This window comes from Anguilla anguilla, chromosome 2, assembly GCF_013347855.1.
Source record: "Anguilla anguilla isolate fAngAng1 chromosome 2, fAngAng1.pri, whole genome shotgun sequence".
Taxonomy (NCBI): Eukaryota; Metazoa; Chordata; class Actinopteri; order Anguilliformes; family Anguillidae; genus Anguilla; species Anguilla anguilla.
This window is the reverse complement of record NC_049202.1, coordinates 2,786,017-2,803,808: the sequence shown is the minus strand read 5'-3', so window position 1 is coordinate 2,803,808 and position 17,792 is coordinate 2,786,017. Positions and strand designations below refer to the sequence as shown.

Sequence of the window (17,792 nt, the reverse complement as noted above, 5' to 3'; positions counted from 1 at the left end):
GAAAAAAAAAAAAGTCTCTCCTTCCCCGCCATGACGCGTCGCGCGGAAAAGTGCGCTAAAAGCTGGGGGCTGAATTCAGCCCTTACTGATTTCAGCCCTTACTGATTTCAGCCCTTACTGATTTCAGGCCTTACTGATTTCAGCCCTTACTGATTTCAGGCCTTACTGATTTCAGCCCTTACTGATTTCAGCCCTTACTGATTTCAGGCCTTACTGATTTCAGCCCTTACTGATTTCAGGCCTTACTGATTTCAGCCCTTACTGATTTCAGCCCTTACTGATTTCAGCCGTACGGGCCGCGGCTATTTCAGCCTCAGCCTGCGGTCCAGCGCTCCGTGTGTTTAAGCAAAGCGGGGAGCGGCGTGTTCCACCAAAACAGTACAATTTATTTGAAATTAGATGACAATACAAAAATTAACTATAAAGAGGTAACTGAATCTATTTCCATTAACTTATTAAGTGACAGGGGGATACTGAAGCCAGTTTACTTCACATTTACACCCTCCCCATTGATTGGCACCGGGCAAGGTCAGGCCCAAGGTCAGGCCCAAGGTCATGCCCAGGCAGAGCGTGACCCCCGCCGTCGTCAGTCTCTTTTGAACAGGAGTGCAAGAGAGTCCCCATGCAAGAAGAAAGATCCCCAGTCTCAATCGCTTGGCTGAACCCAGCGCATTTCAGCGGGTTTCAACGGGTTCCCCACCCCAGCCCCCAGCCCCCCCCAGGCTGAGTCTTTGAGAAGCAAGGTCAAAGGTCAAAGCGAGGCCGCGTGGCTCCGCGGTCTTCGTGTTTCATGCGTCGGCTAAGCGGAATCCTCTGGAAGCTGTTCGGGGTGGGGGTGGGGGTGGGGGGCCGGGGGTTGGGGGTCGTGTCGTGTTGGCGGCCCCGCCCTCACACCTCCTCGGGGTCCTGGGGGCCCTCGGCACCCTGGGGGGCGTCGGCCTGCACCCTGCAGATGGGCTTGTTGCACATGGGGCACACGCTCCGAATCTCCAGCCATTTCACCAGGCACCTGCCCCAGCGGAGGAGGGGAAGAGAGAGCCTCCATTACACATGACCAAACCGCTTCCAGCAAGGCATTCTGGGAATGGTGCCTTTTTTTTTTTTGGGAAGGGGACTTTGGCTCACATGCGTCTAACACTAATGTGTCTGGCTTTAAGGTTTTGATAGGTGTCTACACCAATCAGAGGAGAGAATGTACGTGAGAATGCTAAACGACCTAAGAATTGATGAACAGGCCATTCTGCCCAAACGTTGGAGTCGAAGCACGGCATGACATTGCATATTTTTCCCCTCACTGGCCAGAGTGGCTTGTGGATTCACCAGCCATTTTCAACATTTTTCCAGCCACATTGCCTTTTACAATACAACACAAACCTGTCAAAATGGCTGCTTGAGGAGAAATACCTTTCAGACACAATCCAAATTTTTACCGGCATTTGGCCGATGATGGCGGGTGTTAATTTCACAGCCTAAGGCGAAGACATCCGGGGTTTAACTTGAAGTGGACATCTGTGGCTGTATTTTGTTAAACCCGGTTTACTGGAAAGGGTTTTTTTTCTGCCGGAATACGAGCGGTTAGCCTGCATGTTTAGCCGACGCTGTGGGCTAGCCGCGGACGAGACGAGCGGCACTTACTTCTTGTGAAATGCGTGAGAGCACGGACACACGCCGAGCTCGTCTCTGGTCCGAAACTCCTCCAGGCACACCGCGCAGGTCTGCTGCAAGATCAGAGAAGGAAGAGCCGCTGTTTTTTTTTGTTCCCCCAGGACGCACAATGTTCCAGAACTTTCCGTTGAAACCGCTATTCGTTTAGGTTTTTTTTTTTTCGCCCCACCCCTCGAGTGAATTTAAAGGGTGGACAATGTTAACGTTTTGTAGGAACCCGATGTTCTGGGCAGTCACAATGAAGACCCTTCAGACACATGTGACTCTGGTCATGGTGTGAGCCAGTGAATTGTTCAGGAAAAGAAAGAAGAAAAAAAAAAACGCATCAAGACATAGTGTCCTTTATTAAGGAGAGCTGGCTGGTGGTGCACAATGACTGATACTTACTCCAAGAAGACTCAGTTTCTTCCCCGCTCCTTTCAGCACGACCTGTCGAAGGAAAGGCAAGGTTCTTTATTAATACTTTATTAATACAGTGAATAAAGCACTGTACATAATCACTTCATAACTGGTTATTCTCTTCTTTTCTTTTTTTTTAAGCATTCACATTTTAGGTGTGTAGTAGATGGTCCTACCCACAGTAACTCGCACAACTTACGTTCTTTTTACTTTTTCTTGTAATCTATTTGTACAGTTGGACATTGGAGGTTTTGTACAGTGTACAGTGCCCAAGGGGTCTATTGGTGGTGGTCCACCTGAGAATTGAACCTACAGCCTTGGACTCGCAAGTCTAGTTCCCCTAGTCAGTTTTGGGCCAAAGTTCATAAGATCACAGGTAATGATGCAATGTTTTTTTTTTTAATATACATTAGAACTGAAAGGAAATAATGAATGAGCCAGGCTCACCAGTTTCATACAACACAGATTAAGCTTAGCCTTGGTCTAAATTGAGTTTTGTATGGAGAATCTCCAATATTTCACCTAGGGTGCCAGAACAAGACGCTGCATGTTCACCCGTCGATGTCAGATTTTGTTTACCTCATTGTAGCCGTATTGCTCCCTTGTCCCCTGTCGTCTTAACCTGCAAAAATAAGATGGAAACGGTCACAAACCGTGCCCAAAATGGCTGCCGTTTGACAGATAATTTATGAAGTGGATGTTCTGGTTGAGTAATAACAGGTAGGTAGTCGTAGATAAGATAATACGAACTTGAGCTTCTTGTTTTTATCATCATTCTCTTGTGTGCAGTCCAAAATTACAGGTTGCAAGGCATTTGGAGGATTTCAGTTTTAGGCTTTTTTTTGTTGATCATGGAGCAGGCCATGAGACTATGTGAAACATGGGGGGAATTTCACGAAGCAGGATTACTGACTTGGCTGGATAACTGCTCTGAGTAAAACCCGGAAACCTCCCGAATCTGGAACATGGACTGAAGCAAAAAGAGCTGTTTACTCAGCGCAGTTTTCCTATGCTAATCGAAGAAGATGGACGTAGATAACGGTTACCCTAACAACTGACCCTGCCCCTTCAGTAATGATTTATTGAGTTGCAACCGCTGTGGACTAATTATTCTTCCTTATCAGACTCAAGATTATCACTTTTAGTATCAAAGCCAATAAGAGAGGCGTGAGTTTGCAGTTTCGTGTTTTACAGTACAGGACAGTAACTTGAGTTAACATTGGGTGGTAAGGAGTGACTGCACAGGCTGGCAGCGGTGATGCGGCCGCTGTCACCGTGGCTACCGGGCACAGCCGTGCGCGGTTGTCAGTTGTGTTCGAACGCGGCGTTCCCGAGCAGTTGTACCTGAACAGGTAGCAGCAAAATATCATGCTCAGCATAAAGATGAAGAGGCCGACGCCCAGCACGATGACATACGCGTTGAGCGGAAGGTGGTAGATGTTTTCCGACGTCATCTTGCAGGACTTTTCTGTACTCTGCAACCCCAGGCCACACAGGCAACCTGAGATGGTGAAGCAGAAGTGGAACAATCAGTTTTTTTTTTAAAACACTGCTTGTTCCTACTTGTCATTTCAAACCAACCAGTCCTTGCATCATGTGTTTTAATATTTTGGGTTCTGTCAGTTGTACTGTACTCTTTTAGTCATAGTCATGGTGTTCTCTCTGGAAGGGCTCCAGAGGGGAAGGCTGGGTGTCACACCGTGTACCTGTGCTCTTGTGAAAGGAGCCTCTTGCATGAACGGAGTGTCTCACCTGGTTGGGCAGGTAGAACACCCAGCAAGCATTGTGGCCTCCCCCCCCCCCCCCCTTAAAGAGAGCAGGTCTGCATCTCTGTGGCAGGCATAATGGGGGTAGGAAGGGGGCTGTACGTGCAGTGTACAGTATTCCTAGCCTTAGCGCAACCCGGCTTTGCCGAGGACTACAGACAGCATGAGATTCCAGGTTTCATTCACCCGTGCAGTAGAGCAGTGGAGAGGGAGAGGGGGGAGGGAGGGGGGCAGGGTCGTGAACTACAAACACTCATTCACCTAAAACACCCGTTTCGCTGGGCTGTGCTGTCCACAGGGTTTGTTGAGTACAACGGATCCGGACAGTCCCCCGGCCCCCCCCCACCCCGAACGTTTCGTCATGTCTGGGGGCTGACGAACTGAACACCGGGGCCTTGGCTGCCGGCAACATGGCAACATGGAGGCATGTCGCAACGTGAAAGGCGAAGACACGGAATAGCAAAACATTCCAGGCATGCAATCCCCCGTGACAGAGCAAGCAAAAAAAAAAAAAAAAACAGGAGTTATTCTGTTACTGAACTACTGGCCTGGAAACGGCTCCCTGCTCAAATTCTTGCAACACACCAAATAACTGCAGGGATGCCATGGCCTCCTGAGTCGCTTTCGCGCAGAACAGACGTTAAAATGACAGTTAAAATGGACGTCAGCATTCCCAGGGTGCACAGGGGTTTCCTACCGTCTCCTGAGTTCAGGGCAATGGAACTTTCATTATGGCCGGCCGCCGTCAGCAACCAGTAGTCCTGATACAGTACATTAGAGAATTGCCTATTTCTGAAACGATTCTGGTTTTGAATTGCGGTGTCTCCAAATCACAAAGGTGTCCAGATCTTTTGGACACGAGTTCTTGGAATGTAAGTAAAAAAAAAAAAAAACTGGCAGGGTTGCATCGGATGCAAGACTACTTCCACGTAAATAATGCTCCCCTTGTTGTAAGACACTGCTTTGGCTCACACACGTTTTTACACCAGTTCTGATTCTGCATGGTCATGTTTGGTGACTATTGTAAGAAAGAGGTTTGGTTCGCACATGTAGCACAGTCACGCTCATTCTGGTGTTTTCATGGTCATATTTGGTGACTATTGTAAGAAAGAGGTTTGGTTCACACACGTAGCACAGTCACGCTCATTCTGGTGTTTTTATGGTCATATTTGCGTCTTCCGTTTATTGCATTTGGAGGTCTCATACCCAATTTGCAATTCAAATGTCTCACTCTCATATTTTGGACATAGGATATTACGTAATTTTGTGCTGCGTTGCGAAGGGAAGCCATTTTTGAACAGCACTGGAACGGTATCCGAATTGAACTGGCGAATCAACAGACGCCACAAATAGTAAGCAGGGTAGGTTCGCAACGGGAGTGCGTATTTATTTAAGGTGTAATCATTTGGCTGTGCTCAACGGCTGAACTCAAAAGTGTAAAGTGGTCTTCTATAAATAGCAGCTAGAAGAAGACTTCCCCTGGTGGCATTTGGTGGAAATGCAGTTTCTGAGTTTGTATTTTCACCTCTCCCCTTAATCTAGCTTATTTATTGTTTGATAAATATATATCCCCTGAAGTCAGGGAAACATGAACTCTGAAAATTGAACTGCAATGTTTTCCACTGAAACAATCCATTTTGTAATTTTTTTCTATCCTAAATCTGATTTGTTTCAGTTGCATTCTTTTCTTCTTTCAAGCAAAGCACTTAGCCCATTGCATGCCCAAGCTGAATTGATTAACTTGCTGCAGTGATCCAATGAAGCATACTCTTTTGTTTTGTTTGGTTTTTTTGTCAAATTATGCAGCTATGGAAATTTCTTCATTCCTCTGATTATTTCTCAGTTAATTTATCAATACGGAACATGTCACTTCAAATCAGAAATTCCTACGAAAGCGCTACTAATATTATCTAGCTATGCAAGGTCAATAATAAAATATTAATTTAGCTTATAAAGCAGCATTCGTCCGCTGAGAGACAAACCTTGCTCAAGTTTGAACTTTGACCCCGTCCCTGAGGCAATGAGGAAGGCAGACCAGGTCCATTTTTCCATACCGGATGCCTTTAGCATAGCAGTTAGCGACATATGCTCAGTCTGACCTCATCTTTAAGATTTCTGTCACAGGCAGCCTCCTCAGTCATAAAATTACGTTTAGCTGATGAGGGTCCAGAGATTATAAAGAAAGGCCCTTCATGTACTGTACAGCAGCCAGTGTGTAATCACTTCTGCTGTCGCGTGTACTTCCCTGTATGTATGTAGCCTGAAGACTACTGAGTGACACCGCCCACTACCTATCCTCTACCCATCCCTATAGAAATTAATACACCGCAAAATGCATTGTAAATATTCAGACTTCTAAAAAAAATATCACTGTGCATATATTTCACAGCAGTGTATTTTTTTTTTTAGAATAAAAGTAATGTGTGTCAGCAGCAATAATTTGTAATGTTTTTTCCACGTGTGCAAGTAGAAAACGGTGAGCTAGCTTTGGTATAATCACGGCCAGTCTCTGAAGCCCGTCTAACGCATCCCATGATGCAACGCTCTCAGTCAGTGGGGCCGGTGAAATACCCCATTTGGCTGTGGCCCAGGGTCTTCCATTGTCACGGGAACAATGGCCTGTTCGCCGTACAGACCCTCTGTCCAGGCCATAGACAGCACAGCCCATCTGGCTATCCCTTGGGCAAACTTTGCGAGCTTCCCACTGACTATGTGTTTCCCCATAGAATGCTTTCCGGTAGTTTTTGTGACCACTGCATGCAGCAAATGCAACAGGATCTTCACAAAGGCTGTTGCTCAACTGCTCTGATTATGAGCCGCAGATCCCTGTCAGAGATTAAAAAAGAAAAGAAAAAAAAAGGTTCACCTGCACAAATCACACGGCTTAAATAAATCAGTTAACTGCCATTTAACACCACCACAACAATTATGTCATGGTGATGATCCTTAATTTGACTTTTAAGGTGGTAAATAGCCTTAGAGGTTGCCAGCAGTAACCTGAATAGCCTGTTTGGGCATTAAACATTTTCATATTTTTTTCTGAAACAATTTACACATTCATCCCCTTGAGGCAAAAAACGCTGCACTTGATCTAATGGCAGTAAAATGTCTGGTGTTATTGTACCTTCTGCTCGTGAGGAAGTATCTCATGAATATGAATGAGCTTCTCGGGCTGGTACATCTTAAAAATGAAAGCATTCTTGCACCTAGGTCCCTATTTTTGCTCTGGTTTGCCATTTCTTAATAAAGCTTGAGTGAGACAGGAAGTTTATTCAGCTGCATTGTTCAGAGTTCAGAGTTGCAGGCACTGAAATCTGGGGCGTGTGAAATATTGTTAATAATAATAAAGCCCATTGAAATATCAATAAGATTCATGGGTAAATATTTTGTATTTTTTGTGACAGCTTGTGACTGTAGAGCCATTTTTAGTCCCTGGGGAAAGTGGGAAGGAGATATATTCACAAAACACAAATACACACACACACACATGCACACACCCCTACACACACACGCACACACACAAATGCACAAACTCCCCTACACACACACACACAAACACCCCTACACACACATACACATACACACACACGCACACATACACACAGGATGGCAAGATCCCTTCCACAGTGCTGCCATCTGCTCCAAGCGAAAGGGGCAGGCGTTGGGGGTTGGCGGGGCAGAAGGGGTCCAGGGTCTCCACCTCCACAGCACTGTCACTCCGGGGAGGGGGTGCCATTTAGGGACACAATGGTGGGAGACCCTGCCTGTCACAGAAGCCTGTAATTTGCTCAACGGTAACAAAGTGAATTTGGACAGATTGGCTGCTGTCGGCCTAAAAGCCTGAGCAGCCCAAAGTTGTTTAAAATGATTGAGCTGGTGTGAGGCACTACTCAAGGGGGGGTGGGGGTGGGGGGGGGGGCATGCCTGGTCATTCTGGGGCAAGGGGGGATGTAAGGCAGACGTTAGCGAATGAAACGGAAAGCTCCCTTTAGGACTTACAGTACTGTCTGAGCGCCAGTCGGCAGGGAGAGGCCATGTTGTGACTGGACTTGGCAGTTGTTGGCGGTGTTATCATTTGCACTCACCGTTACACCACTGGAATGGGTGCATGAAATCTCCCAGCAGCCTCGGCGCACTCAGCGGGGCGATGCCCGGGGTCCAGGTGTCCGGGCTGGACCTCGGCCCCGGCCGACCGCTGCGCTCCGGGCTCCGTCCCCGACGGGTGACCGCGCCAAGCGGAAAATCCTCCCGGCTCCGAGCTGCGACGTTCCGGGCAGCGGCGTTCCGAACAGCGGCGTTCCGAGCGGCGGCGTTCCGATCAGTGGCGTTCCGAACAGCGGCGTTCCGATCAGCGGCGTTCCGGGCTTTGCGACCTCGTCTCTGAACTCGGGTGTGTACCAGCGTTTTCCACGAAATGTCGGACAAGGCCGTTCACATGTTCCTCAGCTCCTGTGGTCAGCTGAGTCATAAATGAATAATTTCTCTCTTTTTGTTCCCCCCCAAATCCCCGCTCTTTGGCAGCAGATGTCCAGTTTAGCCACAGGACTTTCAAACGAGACAAGAGATCGAGGAGAGAGAGGCTGCTGTTTCCAGCCTGTTGTTTACCAGACAGAACCAGAGAGCAAAATGTGATTTGTCAGTAAAATATCAGATGGCTTTCACAGAAAAAATGGTTTTCGCAGAATTGTACAGATAAATTCACTAAAGATTCACAATCCACAGGGAGAATTTGCACAGAGAGGTAAAATATTTTCCCGTTGTCATTCGCAACAGAGAGAGAGAGAAATTGTCACAATCCCAAAAGACACGAACACAGCAAAAAAAAAATAAAGAAAAAACTGTCAGAATTCCATTATTCCCAACAAGCACAGTGTTCCAAACACACACTGCTTTGTCCTCCCTCAAAACAAATTTCACAAGCCTCACCCTCCTCCTCCTCGTTCTGTCGCTCCCAGCTCCTCTTGCTTTTTTCCTCCGTCTGATACCTGTCGTCACGAATATTATTCCTTTTTTTTTTTTTGCGTTATTCTCCCAAAACTGAGACAAAAGACGGGAAGACTAGATGCCACGCAGTTGTAGTCGTGTTCCACTGAGGACGACCCTCAAGCCCCGACTGGCATTTCCTTGTTTTGCTTTTTTTTTTTTCCCTTTCCTTTTTTTCTGTAACCACCATCTGGTCCTTTTATTCCAAAAATCAAGGGGGGTGGTGGGGGGGTGAGAAAAAAAAAAAAAAAAAGACTGAGATTGTTCACCCACCTCCAGCAGCTGAAGTCCCAGCTGGGTTTGCTCTGCCTCAGTGGAGGTTTTTCATAATGGTGGCGAGAGCAGCTCCTGCTCAGTTTGTAAACAGATCTCTGCTCATGTGATTTGCTGTCTGCATCACAGTTCTCCTTTCCACCCCCTGCTCTCTTCACTGCACTCTCTCTCTCTCTCCTACTCGTTCTCTCTCTTGCTCTCTCTCTACTGCACACTCTCCTAGTCGCTCTCTCTCTCTCCTGCACTCTCTCTCTCCTACTCGCTCTCTCTCTTCTGCACTCTCTCTCTCCCCCTTTCTTTCTTGCCCCCCTTTTCTCTGTCTCTTTTACTTTCACTCTCTACCTTTCTCTCTCTCTCTGTCTTTTCTGCTCTCCCCCTTCTCTCACCCCCTTCTCTCTCTCTCTCTCTCTCTCTTTCTCTTTCTCTCTCTCTCTCCTTCCAGCTGTAAAATAGCTCTGAGAACAGGCACAGCCAGGCCGGCACGCTGGGGTCCTGCCGAACGGAGTCTGCCAGCGTCGTCTGTGCGCAGAGCCAGTGACAGGAGAAAGCGGCCAATCACACGCGAGCTGACGAGCAAAACAAAGAGAGCGAGGGGGAGGGGGAAGGGGAGGACAAGGGGGGGGGGGGGGACTGGAACACTGGCCTGCTTATCAAGACCAACAGATAGCACTGTTTCGAAATGCTGTGCTGGAGTTTAACCACAAGATGGTGGCTTATAAAAAGAAGAAAAAGAATAAGAAGAAGGGGGGAAAAAAAGATAATTTATGGTCTGGCAATGATCTTCTTGAACTGAGCGTGCATATATTCTCATTGTCTCTGTGGGAGGAACACAAGGTCGAGGTTGAGGGTGAGAAAGCTTCAACAAAAAGACGTACGCAGCCCCCAACTTCAGTGCGATCTGGCAGGAATTAAGAGACGACAGCTGCTGAATTTCCCTCTGAACTTGTATTTCTGACCAAGCAGAAAGTGCAGGAATCTTTTGCACCTTTTTTGTAGCTTCATAGATTCAATTAGTTCACAGCACAGCATTGAAGGATGCTGACCCACTGATGCTTCTATATTTCATGTTTACTGAAGATACATGAATGAACAGCATGCAGTGCAAACTAGTTGTGTTGTAATTTTGAGACTAGTTTTATTTTATAAGGAATACACATTCAACATCTTTATTAAATATTGAATATATTTTCATTCTGAGTAATGCCTTACTATCAGGCAACTGCTGAGCTACATATTTCATAAGAATGAAAAAACCAGACTAGCATTTTCAAGAATAAAGAACCTTTTGGACAGGATCACTGGAGCCTATCCCAGCATGAATACGCCCTGGACATTTTGCCAGTCCATTGCAGGGCACATACACCATTCGCTTACACATGCATATCTTTAGGCGATTTAGAGTCTCCAATTAGCCTAACCTGCATATATCTTCAGGCTAGGAGAGGAAACTGGAGTGCCTGGTGGAAACGCACATGGACCTGGGGGGGAGAACATGCAAACTCCACCCAAGGCCTTCTTGCTCGGAGGCACCAGCGCTACCCGCTGCACCACCATAGAGTTTAGGAGGACTAGAAGACCTGTTGCTCTGAGACAGTATATCTAAAGCACTACGGAACCTCCAGTGCTACCCGCTGCACCACCATAGAGTTTAGGAGGACTAGAGGACCTGTTGCTCTGAGACAGTATATCTAAAGCACTACGGAACCTCCAGTGCTACCCGCTGCACTACCATAGAGTTTAGGAGGACTAGAAGACCTGTTGCTCTGAGACGCTGCTCTGAGAAACACCGTGGCTGTGGGATTCACGGCTAATGTCTTTTAGTACTTGCTGCTGCTTCCAGTAAATGCTTGCAATCCCAGCAAACATTTTAATGGTGAAAAGTCTATGTAAGCATTCCGGTAAAACTTGGCCTACATCTACATCTCTAGCTGACTTAGGACATAGCCAGGCTATATCTGGGTAAAACCCAGAGCTATATTTGGGGTTAATTTAGTCTGTTTATGTCAAAACAGACCTAGATTTCCACCCTCTTTGACATCCAGATTCCGGCTTTTGCTCACCGGGGATGCCGTTTAAGATTGGAGGGTTTTGTGAGTGCATCGGCGCGTACACAGAGAGAGATGCTGTGTGCCTTCGGCCTCTGTTTTCAGATGGTTTGTGAAATCGGCTGCAGATGTCTAGCGTACGTTTGAGGAGTATTCTCACGTCTGTCGGTTGTGCGAGAGACGGCGGTGGACAGCGTTCGTTCTGACCATGGTCATGAGCGAAGCTCGGGACGCAGGCCTGTGGCTTTCTGTTATTTTTGTGCTAGCAGCAGCTGAGCCTGCAAAACAAATTAAAGACAATGCTGCATTCTTCACTTAGGGTACACATTCTTCCCCCCACCCCCTTTTACTGAATTTAAACAAAAATACTTTTTTTTCCTCCCACAATCGCTCCCTTGTACAGCTTTAGCCATTTAGCCATTCAGCTGAACGTCACATTACATTTACATTTCAGGCATTTAGTAGACGCTCTCATCCAGAGCAACTAACACAACTTTTTACATGCTGCATTTATATTGCATCCATTTAAACAGCTGGATATATATAGTGAAACAATGCAGGTATAAAGGGTACAATGGCAGTGTCCCACCTGAGAGTCAAATCTGTGACCTTTAGGTTACAAGACCAGTTTTTTTTTTTACCCATTACACTACACTGTCACCTTTGGGCATATTTGTCTGTCAGACATTTTGAGGGGTTCTCATCTTTAAAGAAGCTGTAGTGTGCGAGCGTGAGAAACGGTGGTTTTGCTGACGTAATTTAAAGAACTGTTTTTCGAAAGCCAGGGAGAAGGCGGTGTGCCCAACTGTACAAGTCGTGCTGGGTTTTGCCATGCTAATGGGACATGCAAAGACCGAGATGTTACTGCGAGCACATTTTTTTTATGAACCCCAGACACCAGATGCATGCATTATTCAAGAAAGGCCCAGTTTCATTCAAATGAGTCTGAGAAATTTTGGTGCTCGAGTGTAGCATGCCGAAGCACCATGTTGTGATTTCTTCTTCTTTCCCATGGGTCCCTGCTTCCACCGTCCAATGAATTGAACCATTGTTGAAAGAACCACTGACTCACGTGAAGTAACTATTAGCATCGCTACGCACCTTGCATGAGTCATGGCGAGAGAGAAGAAACAGCAGAAGCACATTATAAGTAACAAAAAACAGGTGGAAGAAAAACTGAAAGAGAAAGTTCTAAGAGATATATTTCAACAGTTCTTCTTCTTAGTGGTCTCTTAAGTTGTTCTCTGTTGAACACCTGGCCTACATCTTTGAACTGGCATGATATTTAATCATTATGCTGACAAAACAACAAAAAATTCATATAATTTGATTGTTCAAGGCTGCAAAGGGAAATTAATACCAAGCAATTTGCAATAGCCAGGAATTCAGATGAGCTGGAGGTTCAGGTACTTTCTTGTCCATTCTCAGATAAGTTTACCAAACCATAGTCCTAACCCGTGGCCTTTATGCGGAAGAACTGATAACTGATATGGGATTGGCACTTTGACACTGAATACACCCACATACTTGGCTGCCTGCCAAGCAGTGAAATATTACAGAAATTAATATGGCACGACTGCACCACCTGCTGGCGGCTCGAAGGGAATGCATCTCCGACATAAACACACGAGCACAAATCACTGTTTTCTCAACAGCTTGGAGGCCTTAGGTGTCACATTTAACATAAAATCCCCCCCCCCCCCCAACTTCAATGGGAAGCTACAAACCCCATTTAGCTGTCCATTACATTACATTACAGGCATTTAGCAGAAGCTCTTATCCAGAGCGACTCAAACAACTTTTCACATTGCATCCATTTATACAGCTGGATGTATGCTGCAGCAGTGCAGGTTAATTACTCTTGCTCAAGGGTACAACGGCAGTGCCCTACCTGGGAATCGAACCCGTGACCTCCTTACCCGTTACACTGCGCTGCCGCCCGCGCCAACATTTCTATGTTCTGCTTAAGACTGCGTTTGGCCAGTGCGTATCTGTAAACGCAACAAGCGAGGAAAGCATGCAAATGACGATTCTGTGTTTGTCCTCACCATGCAAATTGTATGGCCGTGGAAATGTTCGCCTCTGGTTTGCAAATCGAGCGGAGGGTGCGCTGGGTCTAAAGTCCTGTCTGATCACAGTTTTGCTGGCAAACTGGAGCTGCAAAAGGATCTTGGCATTTTGTCCGGCAATAAGTACGCGTGACGACATAATGTGAAACTTTATGTAACCTTCTCGATTTAGTGCCTAATCTGGGCAAAAATGTTGAATGATTTTAACCCTCCACAATCCTGCAAATATCATTCATGAAATTGTACCAAACAGAATGTCTCCATTCGGTGATATTGTGTTTCATTTGTAAATAAAAAATGAATGTAAGTCAAGCGTTTATTGATGGTCCTACAGGTGGGCGGATAATTGCAGGAGGACGTTTAACAGATCTACATCAGCTTAATATTCAGATTTCTAGTAAAAACATAAATCACATATAAATGAAAACACTCTACAGAGCATGCTAATCTTTTCATTCATTTGTTTTTTAATAGCTTTATTTTGTTATAGCTTGTAAATAATATTAAAGTCTAACTTCATAAATCAAGCAGGAGATCACTTGATAGGTTATGATCATGTCAGTGTGCCACTGTCGTGTCGTTTTTGACATCACGTCATGACATGAAAGCTCAAAATGTTCGCAGCCTTTCACTCGCATGTTCTTAAGGAGCCGCGTGATGCCCGTGAAAATACAGATTATTTTCTGCTCGCCAAATTATTTGTCCACTCGGATCCCGGACATGCGATTTGATTTATATAAATTCCATTGTCTGTCCTGTCATTTTTTAAATAAACGTTCAAACCTTACTATGGTAGGTAACCCACTCTTTCTTGGGCGTCTGGTGAGCAAAGCCGTTCATCAAACCATTTCCGTTGGCGTCTCCATTAAGAAGGTCCTTTTTCAGGGTGAGTGGCGGTTTGCACGCGTGCCAGTTCCAGAGGACTTTGTTCATGTCGTCCTGGGCCGTGATGCCCAGGAGCTTCTCCTCGTCGCTCTTGTGTTTTTCCTCGTCGTCGCTGTCGGGCGTGTCGAAGCGGTGGTTGTGAAAGCTGTGCATCTCGCCGCTGGCGCTCTCGAAGTACTGCTGAATGCACACCTTGGCGAAGGTTTTCGCGTGCTCCGTGCAGGTCTCGTCGAACATCTTGCGCTCTATGTCGATGTAGTGGGACCAATACTTGGTTTTCAGAAAGGCGGCCTGCGTAAAACAAGGCCTGATCGCTCTGATCATGAAAGCGATGACGGTCAGCAGCAGCAGGAAGGTCCAACCAAACGCCTGCGGGATAGAGAGCAAACGCGGCATCCGGTTTAACCCTACTGTAAAAAATCTCCAATGTCCAACCTTCTCACGTAAAATTAGTCAGCACAAAAATAGAAGCAAAGTTGAATATGACAGAGCAATTTCATAACATAATAAAGAATTAAGAGTTTTTTATTTCTATTTTTCGTTTGTGTTGTAGCCAAGTTGTAGTGAACTTGCAAAGAAAGTAATACACGGTTAGTGACGCTCGTCAGTTTTTCACACTAGGCCTACTTACCGTTTGCTGGATACACAAAGATAAAATGTGTTCAGCAGCTTGATAACTCAGACCTTGATATCTCAGTCTATCTTTCACTATTTGTAGGCCTGTGCATGCGTTATAATTAGACGATATATGGCCTCACCTGTGATATACACTGGATATACCTGGATGCTTCTTCTCGTGATATAACGTCATGGCCCTCGAATATGTGCTTGCATGGAATTTTGGCCAGCAATCTTAGGAGCTCCGCTTCCGAGAGGTTGTGATTTCTCCGCTTTTCAAACCGATTTACGTCCAAGTCGACGCTGAAGGCGCAAAGGAAACTTTTCCCGTCCATCAGCGTCACGGATATCCAAACCGCTGGCGCGATCAGAGAGCGCTGCGTAATTGAACACAACATGTAGCGCAGGACCGTCGGGTCTTTCCCGCGCTCTCCTGCCGGCCGTTTCCACTCTTCAGTCAGAATCGAAACGTTGTTGTTCAACACAAACCCAAGTAAGAAAAACCAAACTGGCGGAATTACTAAAATCCCGATCCCATACGCGTAGTTATACTCCGGCATACAGGGGCAGCTGAACTCGAAGGCTGAGTATAGCTGCGCGCTGGCCAAAGCCATGATGCCACAGATGCCATTCATGAAAGACTCTTGATTGGACTGCAAAAACTGGAACATCATACGAAATTTATCCATTCTTGCAGTCTGAGGAAAAACAAAGAGAAGAGGGCAAAGAAAAGCAAAATGTAGTTTCAGATTAATTTAAGTTGCAACATGTAGCCTAAACAACCTCTTAACTATCTTAAATGTTAATTTAATATGACAGTTGGCATATATCTACTATCTGAATCGTCAATGTCCCAGTTTATTGCGTTTTGGAATTTGGAATTTGAAATTATGGCCTACATTTCTCTATAATCCAGTGTGATATGCCAAATTGTTGGAATGAAAGCCAGTTTTTCTTAACTCATTTCATCACGTTCCCAACTACTGCTTTTTTAAGTCCTCTTAAAATGACATAAATCGAAACATTTTTCTAAATTGATAAGTTATTGGCTACTTACTTTAGTTTGTCCTCCTAAGCAGGTCTTGTTAAACGATTTTTTAAAATAAAAAAACGGCCGTGGAAGAGGACGACCAGGTGCTCCTTACGTTGAAAACGCAGCTGCGTAAATGTCACTAGTTTAATACGGCTATATGCTTCTATGAAGAGAGAGAGAGCAGAAGGCTATCATGCTTCGTCCTTCGTCGGCATAGAATAGACTGCGTTACGTATTGAAAGCTAAGTTACGCTGACATAATTTAAAACTGAGAATTTCTAAACTCTGTTTGCATCCCTCTTTAACCTTTGAGATTGAAGAAAACAAGGCAGATGCGTATTTGCACTCCTGCTGTTGCCAAGGAGACGGGCAATAAAATTTGCAAAATGAGTTAAGCAAAATCTAGCCACATTCAAATGCTTTCAGATCCAATCCAAATTTTGACTGATTGTTACAGGTGTTCTATCTATATCTATCCATCTATCTGTCTGTCTGTCTGCCTAGGTTCTACTGGGGGCATTCAGGGGTGTTCTGGTCTAAAGCAAGAACATACAGTTTAAGCAGCTCCAAAGCAGTCTGTACCATGGCATTACATTGAAGCGAACTTCTCGCCTTAGACCGCGAATCCCCAAAGACGAATTCATTATCAGAATTGTCTACGTTTCAGAAATATCCTCCATTGTCAGCACTATAAAAAATGGCCCGGGCTAATCAATAACATACACTAAAATTGAAATAATAAAAGGAAACTCTGGGAAGTGAACTACTCCTTTGAATGTGAGAGTTTAAGTATTATTGTAAAAAAATCTGCAAAAAGTTCCCACATAGGAATGTGTCTTACTTGGCAGTTCCAATATTATGTAATTGTTCAAATAAGAAGACTAACAAAACATAAACTTACTTACTAATCTCCCGTTTCATTATAATAAATATCAAAGGTAATAAGGCCAATGTACTGCGATCAATTTGTTAAAGCAAATTTCTTTTAGCAAAATAACAAAAAAAGACCCTAAATTGACAAGCTGATAGGTGCAGTCTGTTCGAGACAGAGCGTGCATTTGTGCATGCATGATATTTAACATGGATTCGCAGACGGAGATGTTATCTTTAGCCCATCTTGCAGATGTTCCTGGACGTGCTGTGCAAGGGGGCCACGGTGCGGGACGAATGACACCTGTGCCCTTTCGCCCCCTCTAGTGGAAATCTTAGGTACACACATAGAAATGGTTCTCTTATATGAATAACTATTCTACCCTTTCCTCTGTGGGTGCAGACGATACCTGTAAAAATATTAGTTTGAAGAGCAAATGGATGTACAGAGATGTTAGGATACACAGAGGATTTGACTTATTTTTTGTTGTTATTTATTACTTTGATTACTGCATCACTGACAGCAAGAGCCTTGTGTCACTTAAATCATGATAGATAACTCAAATTTCTAGTAACCAAACTTACTTGAATCTAAAGTGTTATATTGCCCTCTTGTGGCTAGAGTAGGCTACAACCTATAGGAAAAGCCCGTTTCATTAAATGTGGTACTATACGCGATGTTAACACTACGTTCAAAAGTGCCTATCAGACACCCTAATCCAGGGCGATTTACATTTACATGTTAACTATTTATGCAGCTGTTAGAACATTCAAGAAAGTTTTTAGGTTAAATATTTGGCATCAATACCAGACAAATCCCATACCGTTTTAAACTTACAACTTTCTCTTTAAAGTCGCCAAACTCTGATGACAAATGCTAGCATTTGAGTTTCTCTGATATTACCAGACTTGTAGACAAAATGGCAATTTATTTGTGTCCTGTTCTTTCGCTAACATCGCTCAGTGTGGACTATTTGAATAGTAGGCCTACTCAAGTTTTGCAGATAAATCATATTGCTGGTGACACTATGGTACGCAATTATGCTGCTGATGGCCATACTATTTTTTTTAACCATTTCTACGATAATTTCAAAACGCCTTTTAAAAACACTTCATTGTTGAATAGGTTACTATCACTTAGGTTACTGTATCGAAAACCAACGGTTCAAGATGTGAATAAGTAACG

The 17,792-nt window shown here is 44.9% G+C and overlaps 2 protein-coding genes across 3 annotated transcripts; both read right to left on the bottom strand.

The window, feature by feature from the left end:
- Nucleotides 1–365: 365 nt before the first annotated feature.
- Nucleotides 366–9,363, bottom strand: zgc:175214 (uncharacterized protein LOC557610 homolog). Its single transcript, XM_035399325.1, has 6 exons — nt 7,916–9,363; nt 3,409–3,565; nt 2,644–2,686; nt 2,053–2,094; nt 1,636–1,718; nt 366–1,009 (listed from the first exon to the last, which is right to left on the bottom strand). Exons 1-6 carry the CDS (start codon nt 7,938–7,940, stop codon nt 889–891), a joined length of 471 nt encoding a protein of 156 aa, XP_035255216.1. The 5' UTR covers nt 7,941–9,363; the 3' UTR covers nt 366–888.
- Nucleotides 9,364–13,658: 4,295 nt separating this feature from the next.
- Nucleotides 13,659–16,868, bottom strand: LOC118217480 (calcium homeostasis modulator protein 1). 2 transcript variants are annotated; one of them, XM_035399390.1, is made up of 3 exons: nt 16,817–16,868; nt 14,844–15,401; nt 13,659–14,454 (listed from the first exon to the last, which is right to left on the bottom strand). In XM_035399390.1, the coding sequence occupies exons 2-3, from the start codon at nt 15,390–15,392 to the stop codon at nt 13,978–13,980; spliced, it is 1,026 nt and encodes a 341-aa protein (XP_035255281.1). In that variant the 5' UTR covers nt 15,393–15,401; nt 16,817–16,868; the 3' UTR covers nt 13,659–13,977. The 2 variants fall into 2 exon arrangements, with proteins under 2 accessions (XP_035255281.1, XP_035255280.1); XM_035399389.1 differs by lacking the exon at nt 16,817–16,868 and adding an exon at nt 15,761–15,899.
- Between the last annotated feature and the right edge of the window lie 924 nt (nt 16,869–17,792).

Coding starts and splice junctions, on each gene's coding strand:
- zgc:175214 (XM_035399325.1), bottom strand. CDS start 7,940: ATGCACCCATTCCAGTGGTGTAACG. Junction 1,719..2,052: donor AGAAACTGAGTCTTCTTGGA/GTAAGTATCAGT, acceptor CTGATCTTGCAG/CAGACCTGCGCGGTGTGCCT. Junction 1,010..1,635: donor TCTCACGCATTTCACAAGAA/GTAAGTGCCGCT, acceptor CCGCTGGGGCAG/GTGCCTGGTGAAATGGCTGG.
- LOC118217480 (XM_035399390.1), bottom strand. CDS start 15,392: ATGGATAAATTTCGTATGATGTTCCAGTTTTTGCAGTCCAATCAAGAG. Junction 14,455..14,843: donor ATATCCAGTGTATATCACAG/GTGAGGCCATAT, acceptor TCTATCCCGCAG/GCGTTTGGTTGGACCTTCCT.